At 48.9% G+C, this 24907-nt stretch overlaps 1 protein-coding gene across 1 annotated transcript in view; it reads right to left on the reverse strand.

Annotated features, from left to right (window-relative positions):
- Positions 1-20105, reverse strand: part of LOC144725002 (sodium-dependent lysophosphatidylcholine symporter 1-like) — a 58587-nt gene extending 38482 nt beyond the window's left edge. The window contains exons 1-3 of the mRNA XM_078604400.1: positions 19489-20105; positions 13902-14027; positions 8783-8907 (exon numbers count right to left, since the gene is read on the reverse strand). Of these exons, the coding sequence (XP_078460526.1) occupies positions 8783-8907; positions 13902-14027; positions 19489-19584 (347 nt within the window). The 5' untranslated portion in view covers positions 19585-20105. The remainder of the gene's footprint in view (positions 1-8782; positions 8908-13901; positions 14028-19488) is intronic.
- Positions 20106-24907: the final 4802 nt, after the last annotated feature.

Genomic DNA, 24907 nt, shown 5'->3' on the forward strand with positions numbered 1-24907 from the left:
GCTCCGTCGTCACGGTGCAGATGCGCAAAGTTAAAAAGTACTGTCAAATTACCGAATTGGGTAAAGCCACGATGCATCCATGACCCCCCCTGCACCCCGCCGCCCGCCCCCCCCTCCTCCCGCAGAGACGACCCGTCAGCAGAAACACCGGCGCCCATATTTGTACCACGCTGCGCAAGGCTGCGGCCACGACGGCGAACGGAGCGGTAGGAGAAGAAATAATCGCGCTCGGCAAACGCCGCATCGGCAGAATTTCCCACCAGCCCAGCCAGCCTGGAAGGGTGAAAGGGAACCCCCTGGTGGGGTGGGGAAGGGGGGGGGGCTGGGGGGGGCAGCATCTGGCTGGCGACCACTGCCAACGGACGGTGAACAGCGCCAAGCTTGCGTGGCTCGGGCCGGATCTCACCGAACGCTGCATTGCCGGTGCGAGCCAGCCTACGCGTCGGGCCAGATCTGCGTCGGAAGGCCCTCCACCACACGACGCAGGCAAGCTTAATGGAATCTCCACAGCGGCGTGTGCGAGCGGGAAGATTCTGGAAGCAGATGTAACACGCGCCGCCTCTCTCCGACCGGCGAGAGTGTACTTAGCCTCGCGAAGGCCAACAATTTGCCGACGAAGGAAATTGCCAAGTTCTGGTTAGGCGACCGAAACAACACAAACGTCCGCAAAATGCAATATCCCGTTGTAATGAAACACGAGAGAGCAACAGGCGTTTGTTTTTGCAAGTGGTTCTCTAAAGCAGATCTCGCTCAAATTAAAATCACTTGTTCAACATGAATGGGTGGAGCGGTTGGGAGGCCCAGTGCTCCGTCCCACCGCGCCAAGGAGACGGTGGCACCCGAGTTCGATACCCGACCATGGCTAACGTCAGCATAAAAAAAAGTGATATCTGAACGCGAGGGGAGGTCTTCGTTTCGAACTGGATTGATTCGTGGCTATAAATTATTGTTCTATTGTTACTCTCATTATACTGGTAGGAACCTCCTGGTTACACCAGCCCACAGGGGTTATTGTGTCCGTCGTGCAGGGAGGGGCTGGGTGGGGAGAAAGGGGCTGGGTGGGAAGGCGAGGGTGGGGGAGGGGCTGGGTGAGGAGGGTGGGGAGGGGCTGGGTGGGGAGGGTGGGACTGGGTGGGGGGTGGGAGGAGTGGGGCTGGGTGTGGAGGGGCTGGTTACCCCGTGGTGCCCTTATAAAACTCAACGTTTAACCTACTCACGCCGGCTTGTGCCCGCCCTCACAGTCGGGCATATTTGCGGAATACACCACGCCGCCGTTGACCCTGGCCATTGACCGAGCAACCCAACGTTCCTACCAGCTCCCTCCGCAGGGATGTGTTTTCTGCAATACTTTCCGCAGTCTACGCGAGAGAAGGGTGTTTCACGGCCACAGCTCGCGTCGGGCGCCCGAGAAAACAAACACACGGCGGGGGCCTGATTATACGCTTCATGAAAATGAAACGAAACCAATATCTGGGCTGGTTCAAATGAGAGGGCACGGCTTCCCACCTCTGCCACTAAAGGTCTCCTTCGCTCCCCACCGCCGCTTCGGGAAGCAAAGCTGCCGTGAGGGTTTCACACGTCTCGCACCGTCGGTTCTCGCACGACAAGACGCGCCGATGCGTACGTCTCGAGCATCGGGAGTGGCGGCGCGGTGATGAACCCGTTGCCCTTCCAATCCCATCAACGCCAGTTCGATCGCGGGCCATGGCGAATAGTCAGCATAATGCACATTCATGATGCACATGCATAATGTACATCGACTCATCAATTCCCCCCCCCTCTCCACTTTGCGCAAAAGCGCAGAAATGTGGTCACCACATCTTCGCCTCTATATAAGGAACAAAACAGTTAGACTTCACAAATCTGGATGCCGCCTGATAAAGCTGGTTGTAATTACTGGCGAAACATGGTACTCGGATTGTAAATGTTGTGGCTTGGCTCTCCAACACACCGGTGTGCTGTACTAGTAACGAATTGGCACGTTCTGTTTACGTGACAAACCTTACTAGTTGGCTGTGTCGCGTGGTGGCGGGTTTTAACGAGACATTTATATATTTACGCGATCTAACCCAAAACATCTCTATTATGGATGATAGTCAGCAGCGAGTAATATCCGGAACCAGTCTTCGGCGCAGCTGATCTTTCTCCACGATTGTACGTCTAACATCGAGTGGCAAGGTCGATGCCCTTATGTTACCCCCAGAGCAGGAAGGTCAATGCCCTTATGTCACCCGTGCCAGCCAGCACAGCCTTCAGCGCAAACCAGCAATCACCTGTCAAGTTTTAAAGCACACTGGGACCTTCTACTCAAGCAAATATATAACCTGCTCTGGGGTGATCATGTCACGCCATTTCCTCCTTCTCCTCCCCCTCCCCCCCCACATCCACGTATGTCGAACTTATTTCTCACCGTACACAGCAAACCGTGCTAATCGGTTGGCGCGGGGGGAGGAAGGATGACACACACCGGCCAAAGGAGACGGAGCGATGAAATCAGCAGGATCGTGAAAGATGTCAGCGCCTTCATGTAGCAGTGGATGCATCATGGCCAATGATGGATGAGTGCATCCCGGGGGGGCATATTCTGCACGTTTGGTTTGTAAGGCACCGAGGGAATTCCCACGACGCCTTGGCAGGCTCGTTGTATGTTTTAACCAACTTTGAACACGGGCCGTAAGAAATGTTTTCTTGTTCAAACAAAGTGCTTTGCTATTAAAACAACCTTAACATCTTTCCTGGCACCCGCCAGGCGAGACCAAGGAGGCCAGGATTCAAATAAAAACAGACGGGGGAGTGGTGGCACAGCGGTGAGGGCACCGCTCTACGATTACCCCCCCGGTGACCCGAGTTTGATTCCCAGCCGTGGCAAACGCGAGTTTGCGCGTGAAAACCGGGCCCTCAACCTCAACGGCCAGGACTCGCCAAAGTGGTGAAATATGGTGAAACAGCAGCCAGGACCACCTCGCTGTGACCTGTGTCCAGTCCAGTCGTGGATTGGCCCTGGCGAGGTACATGTGCAGCGGTGTGGCCTGCAGGATATCCAGGCAGCAGTGGCAAGCAACGCGATACATTATTGAATCTATCCGTGTGGATATTGAGAGCTATCCTCCCCCCCCCTTCTATGCGTGGGCATGACAGCCGTCGCTAGACATTTTGGCGCCCGTGACAAGGCCAAGGTGTCATCTTCGTCCTCCCACACCCCCACTGAGGAGCCCTCACCACCCCACAAACATGCCGAGCCACCAGCCGCCACTGCTGGCTTTCCCGTCGCCAACTATTTCGCGACACCAGGGAGGGTTGGTCCGGCAACCGAGCTAACGAGAATTCGGTAGTAGTAAAAATAAAAAGAATGAAACTCCAATATTTCACGGAGCCGCAATGAAAGGCGAGCACGAGACGGCGGTCCTCAATAAACAGCGGCACGAAGCGGCCATCAAGCAGCCGCGTGCGGCTACGGGGCCGCGGGTCGCACGACCCCCCCCCCCGTTCCCTGGGGCTGCACATGTTGAGTGTAGTGCCACCAACTCCTAGGGCCCCCCACCCCACCCCCCCCACCCCCGGCCCTGGCAGTGCTTTACTAAATGAAATCTGCTCTCCTTCCCCAGAGCCATCCCCCCTAGGGTTATGGGGCCAATCGGGGGGCGAATCGGGGGGCGAATCGGGGGGCAAATCGGGGGGCAAATCGGGGGGCGAATCGGGGGGCGAATCGGGGGGCGAATCGGGGGGCGACTGCCGTGGGCACCCCCCCCCTCACCACGTGCTTTTTGAGGGCCCCCCCCGGCCCGCCACGCTTCGACGAGGACAAATACCGGGAGCTTTCAGTTCCTCCTTCTCCTTGTGCTCGATCCACACTTTTGCTCCCTCTCTCTTCTCGCCCACCCCTTCACTGGAACAAACTTTCCCCTCCACATTAAGCGGTCATCTCCGTTCACTCAATTTCTGGTGCACACTCACAACTCACTTCTTGTTCCCCCGCTCACCCCACGACCCCCTTAATCTCCCACTCATAACCACGTCCATCACCGTTCCCTCTTCACATTATCACTATACGGCTATCACTCATTATTAACCCCAATTAATTCAATCCATTCACCATCATCATCGACTGTCATCAATTTCGCTTGCACCAAATTCCCGCATCATCACAGATCTGCCCCCACTGCTTCCTCTCATCTATTTAATTCACCACATCTTTGCCATTACATTCACACACGTTGTTGTTGTGCCGTTGTTGCTGTTGTAGTAGTACCGTTGTTGTAGTACCGTTGTTGCTGTTGTAGTACTGTTGTTGCTGTTGTACCGTTGTTAATTCTTTGTAAAGCGCTTCGGTTAAGTCGCTTTATAAAATCCGTTAAGATAAAAGTGACACACTCTTTGGTTCTTTCGGTAAAGTCACGAAGCTAGAAATAAAATAGAACAAATCACGACGTTTCTAATCGCAACACAAGCGATCGTCATCAGGCGATCGAAACGTCGTGATTTGTTTTCTTTTATTTTATTCCTAACTACGTGACTTTACCGAAAGCACATTAGAGCATGGATTCCTGCAATCATGAAAGCTTCAAATCAAGATATAAGTGACACTCGCAGGCGTATTCCCTGCCGATTGAAAATAAGCGCTCAGGATTTACGGTCTTGCGCTCAACAGACGTTGGGACATGTGCGCGTTGTCAGGCACCTGAGACCCGGCACTCCAAGAGGCGAGGGTCAGTGGATGACGACGCAGAGATTTGTGAAACTCCCCGACCCATTTGCGAAGCGAGCTCGATGTGTGGGTACAGCGATTTAATTGTTGAATCCATCTGTGCGGTGCTTTTAGTGGTATCCCCTCAATTTGTATGGGCTTTCTCCACGTACTCTGGTTTCATCTCAGGTGCCACTCATTCATGGATATTGGGCAAACAATACCCAATGTAGCAGGGACCATTCCGACAAAAGCGAGGCTTTCCTGGGCAAGTAAATATGATATTGGAATTATTTACATTCATCCACACAATATTAATTTAACAATCTACTCGAGAAAGGCTCATGACGATGATAATGAAGGTTTTTGCTCGTTTTCCACAGGTTCATCTGCGTCACGACAAATCTCCGTCCAATCGTGTAACGTGTCACGATGGGCAATTGTCAACCGAGCGTCTTTGCCCCATAATGATTCCCCTTCCGCGTAGAATCGTTCTCTTAGCCAGGTAACAGCTGTGGTACTCTTCACGGAATAAAATAATTGGCATAGCCCTTGCTTTTTTTATTGGCCTACCGAAAGGCTTTTTCTGAAATGTTCGCGAAGGCTTTGGCATTTGATGTTTCGATTGACGTGTCGATAATTAGGAGGCTCTGCGGGTGGATAATAGCTCACATTACCGTGGGGCTCTGCACATTCAATGTTGTCCCTTTTTCAACTCCATTTGGAACATTTAAAATGCGCCCGTTTTCAGCACCGATTGCCATCTCTGCGTTCGATTAATTTGCGTTTGTTCATTGCATTAATCGTAAATGTAATGTTGTTATAATTCGATAATTTATCATTCTATTCAAGGAACCTTTTGATAAAATCACCTTCGTATCGAAACACGCATATTTTTCCAGGCTCAGCTCTGCAAAACCCACAACAAAAGACAAAGATCCCCCGTATAGCCTTAATAGAGCACCTATGAAGGCCGACATGGCACACGAGCGGATGGTTGGCCAGCACCACACCCAGCCGCCTTTGTCTCCCCAGTAACGATGCTTACACACCGCACCAGCTACTCATTTGAGGCCGAGTCGACCTAGGGGAGGCCCAAGACCGGTTCAGATAATCATCACCGGTGTTGGCCATGAGCGGGAATCGAACTCGGGTCGCCGGGTTCGCAGCACAGCATGGTAACCGCTACACACACACAGAATTGACAGACTACGTATATATGTCTGCGCTGGAAAATGGGAATTGACATTTGCTATTCGCTTCCTGACAGACCGAGTGATCGGTATTTCGTGTTTATATTTTAGGTTACGGAGATGATTATTTTTTATCGCCCCGTGTACATCCTCAGTGTCGACTGTGAGTCATGATTTGTCTTCGCAATGGCGAGACCATCGCATGCATCCGTGCATCATCATCGTCGTGGCTCGCCGGTGCACGCACGCACTCACGAACGCCCCCGCGGCATCACACGGCATCACACCACCCCAGCTGGATCCAATCACAGCTGCCAAGCCACACCTCTCGACCAGCAGCCAGACTCGCCACACAACCAGACCAGAGGTGCTCCCTTCATCTCAGTTGCAAACGATCCCCCCCCTCCCCCCCACCTCCCAGGCCCCATGCCCTCCACAGAACACAAATGGCACCGAAATTGTTGCGAGCGTCCCTCTCGCATAGATCGCCTCAATGCGGCAATTGTGCATTCACGTTTAAAAAAAAAAAATCTTTTTTTTAGTTTTCCCCAATCGCATGCTAATGTTGTGTTACGGACGTCATCATGTCAGGGGATCACCAAATCTAGCTGAGCGAGTCCATCGCCCCACGTTCGAGACTGGCCCGTGGAAGGAGATCTCACAGAATCTCACAGAACTCTTTGCCACACCAGACAAGGTTGGCCTCTGTTTGATGACGCAATAAGGAGAGCTGATTTTTTTTTCTCAGACAGACCTGACTTGACACGCAAGTAGGGCAAAACGCAAACGAAATTCCGGTTCTGAAACGTGATTTGAAACACACATTATTTATATAATTTTTTTAATTACCATTACGCTTTAACAAGTTTAAAATGGCTCAGGAACGCGATTCACCGGGGCGGAGTATTGCTGCATCGTTCAGCACGCCTTGCTTTGAAGCCGGTAACCAGAGTTCAATTTGTCGTCACGATCACCGTCAGCGGCGAGCTAAATCCGAACCAGTCCTGGGGGTCCCGCTCGCTTAACCAACTCGCACCGAGTGGAGTGGGTAAAGCATCATCGTCACCGTCTCCTCCTTACCTTTGTACAGATCGAAATAGGGCCGTATTATTAACCTACACACTAAATCCGTACGAGACAAGATATTCAACGGCGCTCTTTAGCAATAATACAATTGTGCATCAGACGATAGCGGCAGAGATAAAGAGCGGGGCATGTTAGAACACGTGACGACTTCACACCAGTACAAATGAAAATTGTTGGTCAACGTATATCTTTTTTTTTAAATACACGAATTATGTTCAAATTGTTAAACCATTCATCAATCCAGTGGCGGTTGAAAGCCTTCCCATGCTACACTGATCGTGAGGATTACTTGACCACTCTTCACCACGCTGGTCAGTGTGGGTGAGTGAAGGGGACTCGCCCAGGTCACTCGAAACAGACGGCGGCTGGCAATTGAACTCGAGCTGCTTGGTTCATAGCGTGGCGTGCTAATCGCTGCACCCTATACGCTATGTATTGTACAGAAATACGTATTTTTTTAATGCAAACCGATTGCTGATGCGGTAATTGAACGTTTAATTAATGCGGGTGCTCACCCAGTAGCATTTTACGTATTGAATTGCAACACACAGGGCAACACAATCGCTCCTCCGGCTTAGAGAAGCAGAGAGAAAAAAACCTGAACGCACTTGGCAGCGATCCTAGTGCCCGCGTAATTCAGTAAACTCAGCCTCGTTTGTCTCTCCCGGTGACATTTTTGCAATTCGAACGAGGGGCTTAGTGACAGAGGTGTCGGCGAAGTTACCGTAATCGCCCTGGCATTAATCACACAGTGCGCTAACCGCTGAGCTGCAATTTCACCCAGACACACGCACACGCGCGTATATATATTTTATACGATCTACTTTTTAAACAACAATAACATCGAGGGCAGTCAACAGAACCAGAAGGGCACAATTATCAACGCAACCGGGATGAACTTTCATTTGAACTCGCGTTAAATCTTCCCGGGCACCTCCGATTGGCACCGTCGGCTATGTACGGTGTGAAAGAAGTTCAACATGCGTACATACTGTACATGGGATGTTGGGCAGTGGGCATTAATGGGCGTGGTGATGAGAATCTGTGACCTGGGACTCTAAGAGGCAAGGGTTAGTGAAACTCCCTGACCCATTTGTGTGGCAAAGTACGGTAGATCAAAATCACAATATTTATTCATACTAGAGGAATCCGATAAGCTATGAAGCTCTTTTTCGAGGTGTCCATTACAACAACAGACAATACAAAACACGATAGGAGTGCAAAGTATAGGAAAGGTAAACAAATATACAATAAAACAATTTTTAAAATATTCTTTGGTTCTTTCTGTAAAATCACGTAGATATATTAATATGAATTCCTACAGGCACGAAAGTTAAGTAAAAATATTTGTTTTATCTTAGCAGGTAAAGCCCACGGAGCTATTAGCTTATTATTAATCAGAATAATCCTGACCGCAAATGATAGTTCAACAAAGTGGCTTATCACGTTGACATATATAGCAGCAACATTATCTAAATGCACGTTTGCTAAATGTCGAGAGAAAAACCAGAGGATCCGGAGAAAAAAAATCCACGCAACCACGGGGAGAACATGCAAACTCCAAATATACAGGCATCAGGGTCAGGGTAGAACCACCGATCTCCTGCATACCAGGTGAGGTAGTTTAACATCACGCCATGCTATGCCATAGATGCCCTCTGCTGTGAGCTCTGGAAAACTAGAGGCAACGGAAAGGCAAGTGTCGGAAGAGAGAGAGAGAAGGAAAAGAAAGGAGAGGGTGGCCTGGAGGTTGATGGATACCGCTGTGATGAGATGCACGCAAGGAGAGAGAGACAGAGAGAGTTGTTTTTGGGCTCACCATGGCAGAAGCGTTCCGTAGCGCGTCCTCCGGCTCCTGCTCACAAAGTAGCCCACGGCGGGGTCCGTGAGCGCGTCCCACGCTCTCCCCGCGAACAGAATCACGGACGCGTAGAACGGCTTCAGCTGGAGAGACGCACGCACACGCGTGTACACACACGCACGGCGACGTTTAGACAAGTGCTAGACGTGTGACGGCACCGTGTCACGTGATGTCTGGAGTGTGCGTCTACGTGCGTACATGTGCGTGCGTGCGAGTCTACAAGAATGGGACGTGGACACATGAGCTATGCGTGTGTGCGCGTATCAGTATGTATGTATATGGAGAGTGGTAGTTTAGCGGCTGGCACAATTCGGTCTGGCTGTGGTGCCATTCGTTGTTATGGGGCTTCGTGGTTCAAATCTAGAGGCCGCCCTGGTCAATACTGCAGCAGTGCGGCGTATTGACCGTAGTGGTAATTATAATAATACTACTCGCCGTCCGCTTCACTCACAGCGAACCTTAAGGATTCCCCTAAAGTCGAGAGCAAGGGTCGGCCATTGCGTGTCGGCGGCATCAGGGTTAGAATTTGCCAGAAAATTGGAAACTTCTATCGCACTTTACTCAATTGGGATCACACAGCAGCAGCAGATGCAGCCACCGCCCCCCTACTGGCAAACTGATGCCCCCAAGTCACGCTTGCAACGAGACTCATCCTGCTCACTTTAGTTCTCACCTGGTTTAACAAATAACTAAAAAACTTAATTATTTTTTTACCAGGTAAGGCCCACTGAGCTGTATAGCCACAAATGAAAGCCACAAATGAAAGCTCAACGAAGTGGCTTATCACGTGTGGAAATGTATAGCAGCCAAATATTCTAAACGCACGTCTCTAAATGTGGAGGAAAAAACAAGAGGACCCGGAGAAAAATCCACATGACCACAGGGAGAACATGCAAACTCCAAATATACAGCTGGCATCATAGTCGGGAGCGAACTCATGACCTCCTGCATACCAGGCGAGGTAGTTAACATCTCGCCACCGTGGCGCCAAGAAACGAAGTCTCCTTCGTAATCTTAGTATCTTATGGTTCCCCCACCTTGGTTTGTGCGTCTTGTGCATTCTAATTAGCCTCAGGGTGCGTTACTCATTGTTAAAATTTACATGAGATTTTTATTTGCATCGGCTGCGCGTAATATATTCGACGCTGTGTAACTTTAGCCTAAGAAACTGAAATTGACCAGAAATATATACAAATTGTTTAAATAAGTGTATTTGGAACATCAAATGTGGAAATGTAACCACATATTGTTAAGTTTTTTCGGTAAAGTCACGTAGGTAAAAAATTAAAATTAATAAACGTAAAATAAAATAAAAATTACGACGTTTTGGAGGCAACACAAGCTTCCGTCTTCAGGTGGAACCGTCACAGCACGATAGCTGTATCAAGTGATACAGCTAAAACCTAAGAATATGAATCCTTGCAGTCACGAAAGCTTCAAATCTAGAATGTAACCACAATTGCATTTCTGCTGAGATGAACTTTAAAAGTGGCAAAAATCTTCAGAGGTACTGTATAAATCTTTGGGTTGGCAGGTGGTGGGGTGGCGGCTGGATATTTGTGATTTTTTTTTACGTACATCAAGCGTCACCGATAAACCTCCGGGGTATGGAGCGGTGGCGCAGTGAACCAAAACCTTGAGTTCAACCACTTCAAGGGAGACCTTAACGTGTATCTAATGAACGCATTGTGACCGGACAGCATTTATTTTGCGTTTCTTAAACGACTATTTTCGTCACATTATTCACCCAGCGACCTGAGCTTCATCCGCAGCCTGTAACAACAAAGGCCGCGGTGACGTCGCCACGTCGCTTGTGCCAGGCTACGTGCACCTCAAGGCCACGTGAAGTGTCGGACAACAGTGGTGCGAGTGACATTTGAACCCAGCCCCGGATCTCCCACAACGCCAACCCTGCCCCCCCCCCCCACTACTGCCCACCACTTTCCCCAACCCCACAGGCCGACCGGCATGGTGAAGTATGGTAAAAAAAACCCCCATGACCGAGACGCCGAGGGGAGGACTTCACCCAGCAGTGAATTGGCAAAAGGTTGTAAATACATAATTATTAATATCAAGCTCGCCCCCCCAAAAAAAATACCACGTGTCATAATTACAACTGCCTTGGCTGATAGAGAGTCAGAATCTTGATTTACACTGGAGGAATCCGTTGAGCTATAAAGCTCTTTTTTCACGGATGTCCACCAGGCGCGGGTCAGAAAGCTAACAACGACAAATCGTAGAAAAAACACGATAGGAGTGCCAAGCAGAGGGGGCATGAGCAAGACTTCGTGAATATTGCTCGTGAACTTTCAGATTCAGAATCTGAATGTTTGTTCAGGTGGCAACGTCGCCTGGGCACGATGCCTTGCGGGCTTGGCTTCACATCAGCCAGTGCAGATGTAAACTCAGCGGAGGAATCAGGCCACGCTGCCCTGGTGCCGCTGCTGTTGATGTGTTTCAGCGTGCCGCTGGTTGTAGCTGGCTTTACGGAGGAAAAGTACGCAGCGTCACTAACATTCTCCGTCGCCCTCATGCCTCACCCTCTCTACGTTCTGAGTGTCTCTCTCTGTCTGTCCACCCCCCCGTCCCTTTTCTGGCCTCTATCTCCAAGTCTTCCTTCTTGTCCGTGTGTCTCCGAGACAGACACAATACTGTACTGCATTCTCTCTGTAAATGTCTCTAAATGTATCCTTCTCCACGTCTGTGTCTCTCTGTGTTGTTCTCTGTGTCTATTTAAGTGTGTCTGAGACAGACACAGAATTGCATTGCGTCTCTCTGAATGCCCCTGCATCTCTTCATGTCTCTATCCGTGTCTTTACCCGCGTCTGTTTCTCTCGGTGTTGTTCTCTGTGTCTGTTGCAGTGTCTAAGACAGGTAAGAGCGTGTAAACCTGAATCTTTCTCCTTCCCTGTCCACGTTTCTCTCAATTCAACACGATACAATGTGGATGTGTGTGTGTGTATATACAGCATCTACACCCACTGGATCTTAATGGCGAAAACAAGTGGCCATTATTATTTTGTAGAACGAGCCAGTCCAGTCACGGTTGAAAGAAATTAAAAAAGGTATTGGAGCGTGGACTTCACAACAGGGGCAAGGCAGTTGACTGCACGGATGGCTGTAGAGGCAGTTAGAGACTAGGAGAGGAGAGGTGGGGGTGTGAATCAGAAAAGAATGAGTGACCTCCCACAGTGCAAATATTGAACAGGGGGGGGGGGGGGGGTGTGCTTCGACAACAGGACGTCTTGGTTGCTGGAATGGAGGGTTCACGAACGGTCGGCAGAGTGAGACGAGAGGAGAGAGGTTGGAGAGTGTGTGGAGGGAAGTAGATCTTGTAGGATCTTGAAGAGGGCAAGTGCGATCTTGAAATTGATCCAGGATTGATTTGAGAGCCAGCGGGGGGAAAACTGGGGTATCGAGGCAATATATTCTTGGGTCTTTCCGGTAAAATCACGTAGAAGGGAAATAATGAAATAATAAAATAATCTTTCCCTTCTACGTGACTTTACCGAAAGAACCAAGAATATGAATCCCTGCAGTCACGAAAGCTTTAAATCGGGGCGATGCTGTCTTGTTTGCGGGTGTCGCAATCTGAATATGTATTTTTGTATCGGTATCGGAGGAATCCGATGAGCGATAAAGCTCTTTTTCAAAGGTGTCCAGTAGTAGGGTGTTAATGAGTGCATCAGAATGCTCCCATGACTTTCTCCGCTTCTCTTTGTGTTTCACTCTTCACCTCTGGCTATCTCTCTACAGGCCTATCCATCTCTGTCCTTATCTGTGTGTGTGTGCATGGGGGGAGCTCTCGTGTAGCAGTTATCGCGCTACGCTACGAACCCAGCGACCCGAGTTCGATTCCCGCTCAAGGCCCACACCGGTGACGATTATCAGAACCGGTCCTGGGCCTCCCCTAGGTAGACTCAGCCTTAAAATGTTTTACTTGGTGCGGTGTGTAAACATCGCCACTAGGGAGACAAAGGCTGCCGGGCGTGGTGCTGGCCACCCTCCCTCTCGTGTGCAGTGCCGGCCTTCATAGGTGCTCGCTAACAGCACTTGCCCCAACAGTCTGTTAAGGCTATACGGGGGATCTTTGTCTTTGTATTAGTCTCGCTCTCCTCCTCTCTCCATTTCTATCATCCCCCTGAGTGTGGAGACAGCTCTACCCGTAGATACGGATAAGCCCACACCTACGCAAATCCCTGCATCATTCCTGAGTCACATCCTTTTCAGCATTGTCCTGAATGTCGATCCGGAAGGACGCTTCTGGTTACAGCTCTGCGATTTTCCGGCAAGGTTAAGACCAAGAATGGAGGATTGATATCAATAATAATCAAGATGTCCAATGTCTGACAGTAAGACACGAAGTTTTGAAGATGTTCACACACCAAATACAGACATGGTATGGGCCAATCAGCTTCAAGGACAACGAGTACATTACCAAAGCACGTTAGTTTGCATGCTTTACCACAGGCATGTGTGATTCATGCAGACTCGATCCCTTGTTGTGATAGGTGTCCATTTGGCATTGGAACATCTCAACACTGCCAGAAGGGAGGTAAAGCCACTTCTTATTTTTTTACATCAATAACACAATGTGATATTTGTGTACTTGCTCGCTCATGCAAATCGCAGATCGGAACCCGCACAATTTGTGACGCCGACATATTGTCGCAATGGGGCGCGGGAAACCGCAGACGAAGAGGGAAGGCGGCCAGAACCGCGACGCCAACAATCGCCCAAGCTCTGCGATCCTACATCGGGATGTTTGACCAACTCCATTAATGAGCATGTAACGACGCGCCTGTTGTGCGTTATTGGTAGCTCTACCGTGCGTGTCTGCGCATGCGCGCGCGCGCGAGATGGTGTTCGCTAACAGCACTTGCCCCAAACAGCCTGTTGTGGCTACACAGGGGATCTTTGCATTCGTCAGTGCGTGCACGTGCGTGCACGTGCGTGTAAGTGTGTGCACGTGTGTGCACATGTGTGTAAGTGTGTGCACGTGTGTGTAAGTGTGTGCACGTGTGCGTAAGTGTGTGCAAGTGTGTGCGTCCGAACCGCACCGTGCGTGCTCCGTTACCTGCGCCACGTCAAGAAGGAATATTTGAAAGAAAAATCCGATGGCGCTGCCGGTCATCTGGTAAGGGGCGCCACCAATCCCGAAGCAAATCTTGCTCATTACAGACAGCTTGGTGCTCTTGGGCTCCTGCGACATTGGCATTAGCGAGCACGCGCACACACAAAGACACAAACGGACACACACAAACACACGCGGATTACTGCTTGTGAGAGTCATTAACATCATTGACAGGGTGGCACGCACGATGACAGACGTACACATCCGACAAACGTCATATCAACCAGTTGTTAAACGTTGGGCATTGCGTGGTTGGCATGCGGCTGTGGTGCAAGAAATTAAATGAGTCACCCCCCCCCCTTCACATCTTGTCGCCCAGTACCGGCTCTTGGGCATGTCTAGTCAGCGGGCAGCCTAGCCAATGGGAAGCCTAGCCAATGGGAAGCCTAGCCAGTGCGCAGCCTAGCCAGTGGACAGTCCAGCCAATGGGAAGCCTAGCCAATGGGAAGCCTAGCCAATGGGAAGCCTAGCCAGTGGGAAGCCTAGCCAGTGGGAAGCCTAGCCAGTGGGCAGCCTAGCCAGTGGACAGTCCAGCCAATGGGAAGCCTAGCCAATGGGAAGCCTAGCCAATGGGAAGCCTAGCCAATGGGAAGCCTAGCCAGTGGGCAGCCTAGCCAGTGGACAGTCCAGCCAATGGGAAGCCTAGCCAGTGGGCAGCCTAGCCAATGGGAAGCCTAGCCAGTGGGAAGCCTAGCCAATGGGAAGCCTAGCCAATGGGAAGCCTAGCCAATAGGAAGCCTAGTCAATGGGAAGCCTAGCCAATGGGAAGCCTAGCCAATGGGAAGCCTAGCCAATGGGAAGCCTAGCCAATGGGAAGCCTAGCCAGTGGGCAGCCTAGCCAATGGGAAGCCTAGCCAATGGGAAGCCTAGCCAATGGGAAGCCTAGCCAGTGGGCAGCCCAGCCAATGGGAAGCCTAGCCAATGGGCAGCCCTAGCCAATGGGAAGCCTAGCCAATGGGAAGCCTAGCCAATGGGAAGCCTAGCCAATGGGAAGCCTAGCCAGTGGGCAGCCTAGCCAATGGGAAGCCTAGCCAGTGGGAAGCCTAGCCAGTGGGCAGCCTAGCCAATGGGAAGCCTAGCCAGTGGGAAGCCTAGCCAATGGGAAGCCTAGTCAGTGGGCAGCCTAGCCAATGGGCAGCCTAGCCAATGGGCAGCCTAGCCAGTGGGCAGCCCAGCCAATGGGAAGCCTAGCCAATGGGAAGCCTAGCCAGCGGGCAGCCTAGCCAATGGGAAGCCTAGCCAGTGGGGCCAAGTGCAATCCCAGCGCCTGCTCCACGCTCAACAGCTGCCGCTGATGTGAAGCTCACTTATGGAATTGCTACTTTGTGAAAACATAAAAGATCACGTGCATTCAAGTTGGGCCTTTTTTGTGTATATGCTTTGGAATGTATCTAAATATGGTCTGAGTGTGCTTGATCCTGAAAATGTGTGTTTCACACGCCAAGTTGGGATTCGGCATGTAACATGAAAATCACGTGGGTGAATAATTGAATTATTTTTTCTTCTTGGTGAATTCATATACATCATATCAATTTTTTTTTACATGTGGTCAGTGAAGCAACAATAGGTTTTTTTTCCATTTAGACCGGAGGAATCCGATGAGCTATGAAGTTATTTTGCACAGATGTCCAGCACGGGCGAGTCGATGTTCAGTGTCAGCAGGCTCGACCGTGTTTAGATAAGCAATCAGAGTCCCCGCCCCCACAGCACCTTATATACCATGATCTCTGTACAGCCTGTTCCACACCCACGTGCTAACCGAGCCCAAAGTCACGGTGGGTGCTCAGTCCAAGATGGGGACGTGGGTGCGTGTGACGGCCCGTGAATGTGTTTTGGTGAAGTTTTTCCAGAAAAAGAATGAATACGTGGCTTTTAAATAAACACATTTGTTATTAATGTAGGGAGCCCTATTTAAAAAGTTGAAAATGTTGTGACCCCCCCTCCCCCCCCAATCCGCCTCCGCTCGGCCGAGCGGAGATGTTAAGTCACTTGCCTGATATACAGGATGGTCGTGGGTTTGATCCCAGCGCTCGTTGTATATTTAGAGTTTGCGTGTTCTCGCCGTGGTCGCGTTGATTATTTTTTGCGGGTCCTCCAATTTTTGCCCTCCATATTTAGAATCAACGCGTGTATTTGGCTGCTCGAAATTTCCACTCGACAAAGCCACTCCCCGTTGAGCCATCATTTCTGATAGCCAGGTCGCTTCTGAAATACAGCTACATAGGTAAAATAAATATATAAAGTTTAGTAGTTTAGTTTACTGTGATCAGCTGTTTGACATTGAGTTTATGCAGCGCTTGCCCCTCGTCTCTAGGTAGCCCCCCCCCCGCTCACCCCAACGTGTTTCAAGCGTCGTTGGCGCGGGCACTTTCCTACGTCGCGTCCTGTACGTCAGCCAGTGCTTCGCACCCGAGCTCCATGTTTCCATGACACGAATGGAATGTCTCGTGGCTCAAAGCGAAGGGCCCGGGCCGGCGTGACGATGTTAAAGACCGCCGCCAACGGGGGCTCAACATTGCTGCGTGCCCGCGGCCACGTCGCCAATGTATATGCAGAATGTGGAGGGCTTTATATAAGAGGGCCAAAGTGGAACCCCTGCAAATGTTTTGCTCGAGCCACTGTTTGCCAGAAAGGCCTGCTCAGCTTGACGGACTTTTAGACAATCCCTCCACATTTACGCCTGCTCTCCCAGGCTTGCAAAGATATCTGAAAATTAGGAGATTCTATTAAATTGGGTAAATGTTTATAATCCATAGACGTGTGTTTTAGAGGATCGGTCAGCCGTCACACTAAATGTTGTTGCGTTAATATTCAAAGGTTAATATTCAAAGGGTATGGGTATGTATGCGAAGACGCTGAGCTAAAACGCCGCATTATTTGTTCAGCAATTAGTTCTATAGCCTATAGTTAAATAAAAGATTTGAAATATAAAGTGTAAACTGTACACGTAGGTATTACCAAAATAGTACCCCACATGTGAAGTACACAAACTGGAGTATTTGAAGGTAGCTACACTTTAAACATTCCACCGAACAGGATATCATATATGGCTTGATCGCGAGTGACTCAAGTAAATCCTAATTTGATTTGAAAAATAATATTTGAGATCCGATACAGCTGGGAGCGCACGAGCGAGCGAGCGAGCGACTGATGCCAATTCAAACAACCTTCCAAAAAGGACTACACAGCTGAGATTTGGCACACATATTTGCGGGTCTATATCACTGGAAATATTCCAAACTCAACGTTTTCCATTTTGGACCACCACAAAAATCAGGGGGAGGCAACTTTAACTTTGTTCTCTACTTTCAAACCGTGAGACAGTCATTTTTTTTTATTTTCCCTGGTACTTTATTGAAGAGGCGCGATGCCATGGATAGGAGCCACAGGACAGGATAACAATCGTAACATCAATCCCAAGTAGTATGTACTTCAGCATAGCTCTCCCGCCACTCTGGATTCACATGTGACACGTACGCATCAGCCTCTCCTTGTGCTCCAAAAATGCCAGTGGCTGTCTAGGCTCATTTGATAAAGCGATGTTGCCGATACACGTAACCACGGGACCTGCTGCCCCACCGCACTGCAAGGCTGTGACAAGGCAACGTATGAAGATGGAGCAACGCTCTGTTCCATTACTGTACGAATTATTTGGCGATGCTGCTACTGCTCCTGCTGCTCTGTTGGCGGTGATGCACAAGCCCAAACAAGGAAAATCGCATTCATCAATTATACCACTGATGCTGCCTTGAAAGAATATATCTAACAGGCGACGTTTCGGGAAATGGCTCTTCTTCATTACACATTGGTCGATTTTTGTATGCAGATAATGAGTTCCATGTGTAAGCTATAATGTACATACGTGTGTTCAGTTAATTAATTCGATGCTGCTGATATGTCTATGTTCGACTTTGTGTGTCTGTGTGTATACTGTGTATCACTTGTCCTAGCAATATTAGTTAGATTGTCCCTTCAAATGGAGCATGTTCATTTGCGAGGTGTCTTACGTACGTTTGATGTGTCCGTGTATGTATTGATGCAGCTTTAGTGTGTTCTGTTGTGTGTATGCTCTGTTTTGGTTCATTCACATACAACTAAGACGCATAACGATTAATGTTATTATTATTTTTCTCGCTGATATCTTGCATGTTACTACACACCACGAGCGTGATTACACAACTCCCAGTAGGTATTACAAAGTGTTTTATGAATGGGTAGCACGCCACGTGTTACGCAAGTCAGATGGATGCACGCTGAGCCAAACCAAACTGCATTCTTAAACTTCAGCTGTTGAGCTGTGGTTTTTTTTACTTACAAAGGCAAAAGAATATAGCGAGGAAGGAGAAAGTGGAGCGTTAAGCTCCGTGTCTAGGCAGGCTAAGGAAACCCCATTCATTCATTCACACAACACACACACAGTTCATACATACATACACAGACGACACACGCACTTACACACATATTAAGGACAGAGATACACAGACACATACTAACATTCATAAAGAGATCACACACACACAGATCACAAAGACACAGATCACGCATCCATACATACACACATATCACACATGCATGCATACAGACACACAGTCTACACATGCACACACACACAATTTACACATGTATACACACAAATCATCGACACAGACAGATCACACGTGCATACAGACACAAACACACATCACATGCATACATAGACACGCACAGACAAAAGTCACGCACGCATACATACATACAGACACGCACAGACGAAAGTCACACACATGCACGCAGACACAAAACAAACATACACACCCGTCACATGTACGTACACACACACAAATTCACACATACATACGTACGACACACGTCGCAGATAGACACGTACACACACACACACACGTGTCACACAGACACAAGACAAAGATCCCCAGTATAGCCTCGAACAGACTTTTGGGGCAAGTGCTGTTAGCGAGCAGCACCGAATGAATGCCGGCACGAGCCTATTGGTGGCCAGCAACCACGCCCGGCCGCCTTTGTCTCCCCAGTGGCGATATTCACACACCGCACCGGGAACTCATTTGAGGCCGAGTCGACCTAGGGGGGAGGCCCAGGACCGTGAGCGGGAATCGAACTGCGGGTTGCCCGGTTTGTCACACGGACACCCACAACACACGCATGGACACATGAAGTGTACACCCGCACACACACACATAGCTTCACGCAAGCTCAGTCACTGCCACGTAACACTTATTTCTAAGCGTAATGAATGAACGGATGTCACGGTGAATGAACAAAGGAACGGAGTCTACAGACAGCGAACGAATCAGACGCGGAGCGATTCGCAAACGGGCCAAGTGAGTGTCGATCGAATGAATGAACCGACGCTTGAATGAATGAACCACGCGAATTACACAAACTGTGTTCGGAACGCACACGAAGCAGTGATGAGCACAGGGGTAGAGAGAGAGAGAGGGTGGGGGTGAGGCACCAGTGCACGCCGAGGGATGGATGTGGAATGAAACGAGTGCAATCCGTGGACGTCGCTAACCTTGCAAGATTCTTGGTTGAGCAGGTTGGACTCAGACAGGGATGATTCGCTTCCGCTGTTACTGCTGTCGGCACCTTTACCCTCGCCTTTCGCCATCGTTACAACAACTGTTAAAGCGATACACAATATATCGATTCTCCCCTACGGGTTTGTTGTGTGTCTCTCTCGTTGTGTGTGTCTCTCTTTGTGTGTGTCTCTCTTTGTGTGTCTGTGTGCGTGTCTCTCTGTGTGTCTCTCTGTGTCTCTCTCTGTGTCTCTCTCTCTGTGTCTCTGTGTGTCTCTCTCTCTACCAGTGCTGTGCGTCTATTCCCAGCCGTAGCAATGCCAACGCAGCCTTTGCGAATGGCAATAGAATAAGCTGCTGCTGCTGTTGCTGCTGCTGCTATGGATGGACACCAAGGAAGTCAACGCCGTGCTTGCTGTTGGGATGATCTTCTTCCTCTAAAAACAAAAACCCGGGACAACCTCCCCGAGCTTCGTTACGCGACTCAAACCAAGCCTCGAGCTCCTCCCAAATTGCATCCGCTCCACACCGCTCGCAAAAAACCAGACTAAGGCAATCCACCCCCACCACCGCGACCCACCCCGTAACATTCAAACGTGGGGAGGCAGGGCGAGCATGTGGGTTGGGTTCGGAGGGTGTGCCGATCTCCGCTCCTCTGGTTGGTTGGCTCGAGATGTGAAGGGAGCATGGAAGGGGGTGGCGGTGGTGGTGGCGAGGAAGATCGAGGGGAGCGCGTGCGTTGAATATGAATAGCACTGCGCACCCACGACGCCTCCCCAAGCGTGACGGGTGGTGGTGGTGGTGGGGAGCGATAGGGGTGGTGGTGGAGTGGGGGTGGTGGGAGTACCCACATTGTACCCCACCACTCGCAGACGAAGTTGCTTTAGTGAAAGAGGAAGCGCAGTTTTATATACAAAAGGATCGATTGTCGTATGTGCGGCGGGGGTGTACAGAGTGTTTACTTTCGCTGCGTGTTATAGATGGACAGGAGTTGGTAGTGGTATTATATGTATAAGCCATTCGTCATTCCACTGCTGGATGAAGGCGTTGGTGGTGGACGTTGTGCTATACTTCACCACGCTGGTTAGTGCCGGGTTTAGCTGGCATAAGGGTCTCCCAGCTTCGCGGAGCGAGACGTTTTTTGGCCTACTCTTCCACGCTGGGCAAAACGGATGATCATAGTTGCACAAGTAGCTACTACATATGTAGTACATATGTAGTGCATATGTAGTAGTTACGGGCCCTGCACTTTCAAGGGCCCCACGCTAAATGGTTTCAAGCTATCAATTCCGGTTTAGTGATTCTGCACTTGCTCTATTACTATAGTACTATACTGCCTTTAACTATTATGAACGACTGGGTGTTTAAGGTTAGCGATTTGTCGTATTATCTGGCTGTATAGCAAATGAAAAAATACAATTACTTTACTATGCAAGTAAAAAATGTGTTTTAATATGTGTGTCTTTTTAAAAATTTAGGGCCCCTTTATAACACTAGCTTAATCCGGCACTGCGTATACCCACATTGTACCCCACCCAAACGACTGGCTCTGTGCTTGGGGGCCGTCCATAAATGACGTCACGCACCTAGGGGGGGGTCAGACATTTGTGACGATGTGTGACGAGGGGGCGGTGAGAAATGTGACTTCACATGAAAATTCGCAACTTTAAATAAATATAGACACGTTCTACTTAATTAAATAGACGTTTTAATATATTTTTTCTCCTACAACATCAGAGTGCAGCGCCACATTAAATACGCACTACAATGACAATAGTTTAAAGCGATTTTAAGCATGTTTTATTTTGGGGGGGGGGGGGCAGAGCTTTGTGACGTCATATTTGAGGGGGGGGGGTCTGACTTTTTGTAACGTCGTGTGACGAAGGGGGGGGGGTCAAAAATCGTCCAAAATAGCGTGACGTCATTTATGGACGGCCCCTTGTACTCCCATACAAACTGCTGGCTGGACACAGTGGCGAGCACACTGTTTCTACTGCCGCGCCCCGGAGATCGAACTTCCACAGTGTGCTCACCGTTCACACTGCGGCAGTCGCCCCGAACGAATGACGGTGCCTGCTGGACTAACAGAATATTAATTGTTTCAGTGCGAAAAATAAACTGACCTAGTCGTACGTTGACGGGACGGAAGCGATTCACAATAGAACAATATGATTCATCGTAATACATCAACATTAAGTGTCTCATTACGACGGAACACGGTTCGGAGTAAATTATCAGCCACACGAGCGTGCGCGTAATGAACATTTTCATCTTGGCTATCATAATTCGACATTGCTATTTTAGCTCCTGAACATATTGCCTGCCACACGCAACATGAAACGCACACATGCCCTTTAACCCCGCCGCCGACACGCTGTGAATGTTTCCATTGCAACCCGAATGGATGGGACACGCGTTCAACGCAATCACAACCCGCTGACGCACGTGCCACACGGTGCAATGCAATCGAAGCTCTCACAACACACTCCCATCGCCTCCCATCGCCCATACATGTCCACACGCGTCTGCAGTCATGTGGGGAAGCGGACCGAAGCAAGGTCACATGATGTGGTGTGAGTAGGTGGGGGAGGAGCAAGGTCGTGGCGTGGCCCACGTGGCAATCCTTGCCGCGTGATGTCCCGTGTCACGGCCACGTGGAGCGGGCGGAGGATGGCTCGGGTCGATGCCACGTCGCCACCATCACCGGGGGGGCTGGGGGGGGTGCACGCCGTTTCGGTGTATGACGAACCCTCTGGCAGTGGCGAGGCTTCATGAAGTTCATGGCTCATCAACACTGCGATGTTGTCGTGAAAAAATGTCGAAATGTGCAGTGGTGAACCTACGGATAATGATGATGTATTATTACGTTGCCAAGACAGGACCATGTACACTCTTGTAGAACATCATTAGAATTTGTATTGAACACACTCAATGGACTGTGTTATTCTTGATTTGAAGCTTTCGTAACTGCAGGAATCCATACTCTTTGGTTCTTTCGGTAAAGTCACGTAGGTAAATTATTATATCGTGTATACGGTAAGGCCATACAGCAAGTAAGACTCTTTCTTTAGAACTAAACAATTCCTGAATTGGGTCTATCTGTCTGTGGATCGCCATGATGATGATGTACACTTAAACAATTCCTTACATTTTTAGGCATATCTCAACGTTTTGACCAGTAAGCTAAAACGTTGAGATAATCCTGCCCTCTCAATGGTAATAAAACCTATGTAGCGTGTTGTATTTTTTTGTATACGTTTTTCGAAACAGCCACCGTTTGGACTTACACGGTGACAATGTTGCGATGTAGAATCCTACGTTAAAAATATTACCCATTTTCTCTTTTTAAAGCACTCATTGTATACTGACCGTCTTCAATGCAGCATCGAGTTTTTTTTATTAAACTCGCATTTTTAGCCGTGGCCTGCGACGGGTTTACACATAGCCACCGCAGCTGCAAGAGTTACGTTTCGTATTGGCACAGCAAGTGCGTTCTGGATAAGATGAGACTTCTTCATACAGCACAAGCCATACAGCGTCATCACATCACTTGCCAGCATCCTTCCGCAACTTCAAACCGCACACACAACACTCCTCCCCCCTCCCCGCATTGAACTCAACCGTCGGAGCATCAGAGCCCTCCCATCCACAGCATCAGAGCCCTCCCATCCGTCCCATCGAACGATGGGGGGGAGGAGCTTTGATTCTGAACTCCAGTAACACCCCACAGCCCTAGGGAGGAAGGTCGGTCGGTGACTCACGCAAGCGAGGGAAGTGGTGGGTGAGAGAAGGCAAGGAGGAGTCAATGTAGCAGTTGTATTCTTTATTTGCACCAGGAGATTAAATGAACATCCATTGCGACGCATGCACCAGCCCTGTTTCTTTTACACGAGGGGGCACTTGCGTGGGCTCTGGGATGTCGTGATACAATAATGCACACTCTGTGATTTGTGCAACAAAAAAATCCGAGACGTTTCGTCAGCAGGGCAGACTGGTAATTTCAATAAACAGTTTATACAGTTACATTTAAATGACATCATATAATACGACAATAGCAATAATTGTACGGCCATTTGTCAATCGACTGCTGGATGAAGGCCTGCACCCACACCAATATAAATGTTTTATTTGTTTCAAAATACACATCCAATCTACAAATTAGGAACCGCATAGGTTGACAGATAAATACCGCATTTTAAACAGAAACGCATACATTACGTTTCAAACCATCAACCTATTTTGGTACATGTTTTTCACCAGGGTGGTGTTTCATGTATGTCTATTGGCTAAAAACCATTGAATTAACGCATGCTGGCTTCACGTGGTCTCCTCTTTTGCGACAACATATACAGCGTATACATTTCATAATATACTGTATAATAGTAACAATGGTTTCAGAATAATAATAACCACCACTGATCATGTGTATATACATTTTTAATTGAGCTTATATACTTCATGTATGAATTGCATTCTGGGAATTATCTTTTGGAACAAGAAATGAACACATTAAGGGGGATAAATGAAAAGCACATCACATTAATTGTTACGAAAAGTAAGGTGGCTTGGTTGAGGATGGTGGCCAGAAGTCAAGACTTGTGACGGAATGGGAGCCAAAGGACAGAATACGTTCGAAAGGACAAATCCACCGTGCAAACATCGATATCAGTTTGTATGCAAGGGTATGGTGGAATTGTAGCATCACGGGACCATGAGGGAATGGCAATGGCATGGGAAGGCCTTCATCCAGTCGTGGATAGAGTATAGCTCATGATAATATATGCAAAATAAATGTTAGGTTTATTTAACCCAGTAAATTATGGCCTTATTTCCAGTGTGTGTAGGTCCTAGAAAATATCAGGCTTATATGTTGCACAATACGATATGAACCTTAACCAAATTAAGATAATAGCTGAGATGCGTTTGTTTATGCTTGTGAACATTGGGTCCAGTACACGCACGTACACGTGGCACATTCTGTTTAAAACATAGCCCCGAGATTAATGTTTATGGTTCGCTTTGAACCTAAGTCGAGTGAGTTTCCCAATGTGGACCTAAATGATTGCCCTCCAAATAGAGAAATGTAGGTGAAAGGCCGGGACCTATAGCACACAATTTAAAATAAATATCATATAAGTTTGGGAAAATATATATATATATCTACCCTGAGATCTCATGACTTAATATTTGCTCAATCAGCAGCTGACAGACTAAAGTCAAATACTGCCTTTGATACACAGAGTACTGTTTTATTATTGCCATTTGTCCATCCACTTTTGGATCAAGGCCTCCCATGTCACTCATTGGATCGGGTCATCTGGGAATGTTTGACCATACTTCGTCATGATGGTCAGTGTGGGTTGATGAAGAAGAGAGGCCCATGTCTAGGGTGCCAGGGTTCAAAGCAAAGTGTGC

This window comes from Lampetra planeri, chromosome 22 (genome assembly GCF_965212315.1).
Source record: "Lampetra planeri chromosome 22, kcLamPlan1.2.h2, whole genome shotgun sequence".
NCBI lineage: Eukaryota > Metazoa > Chordata > Hyperoartia > Petromyzontiformes > Petromyzontidae > Lampetra > Lampetra planeri.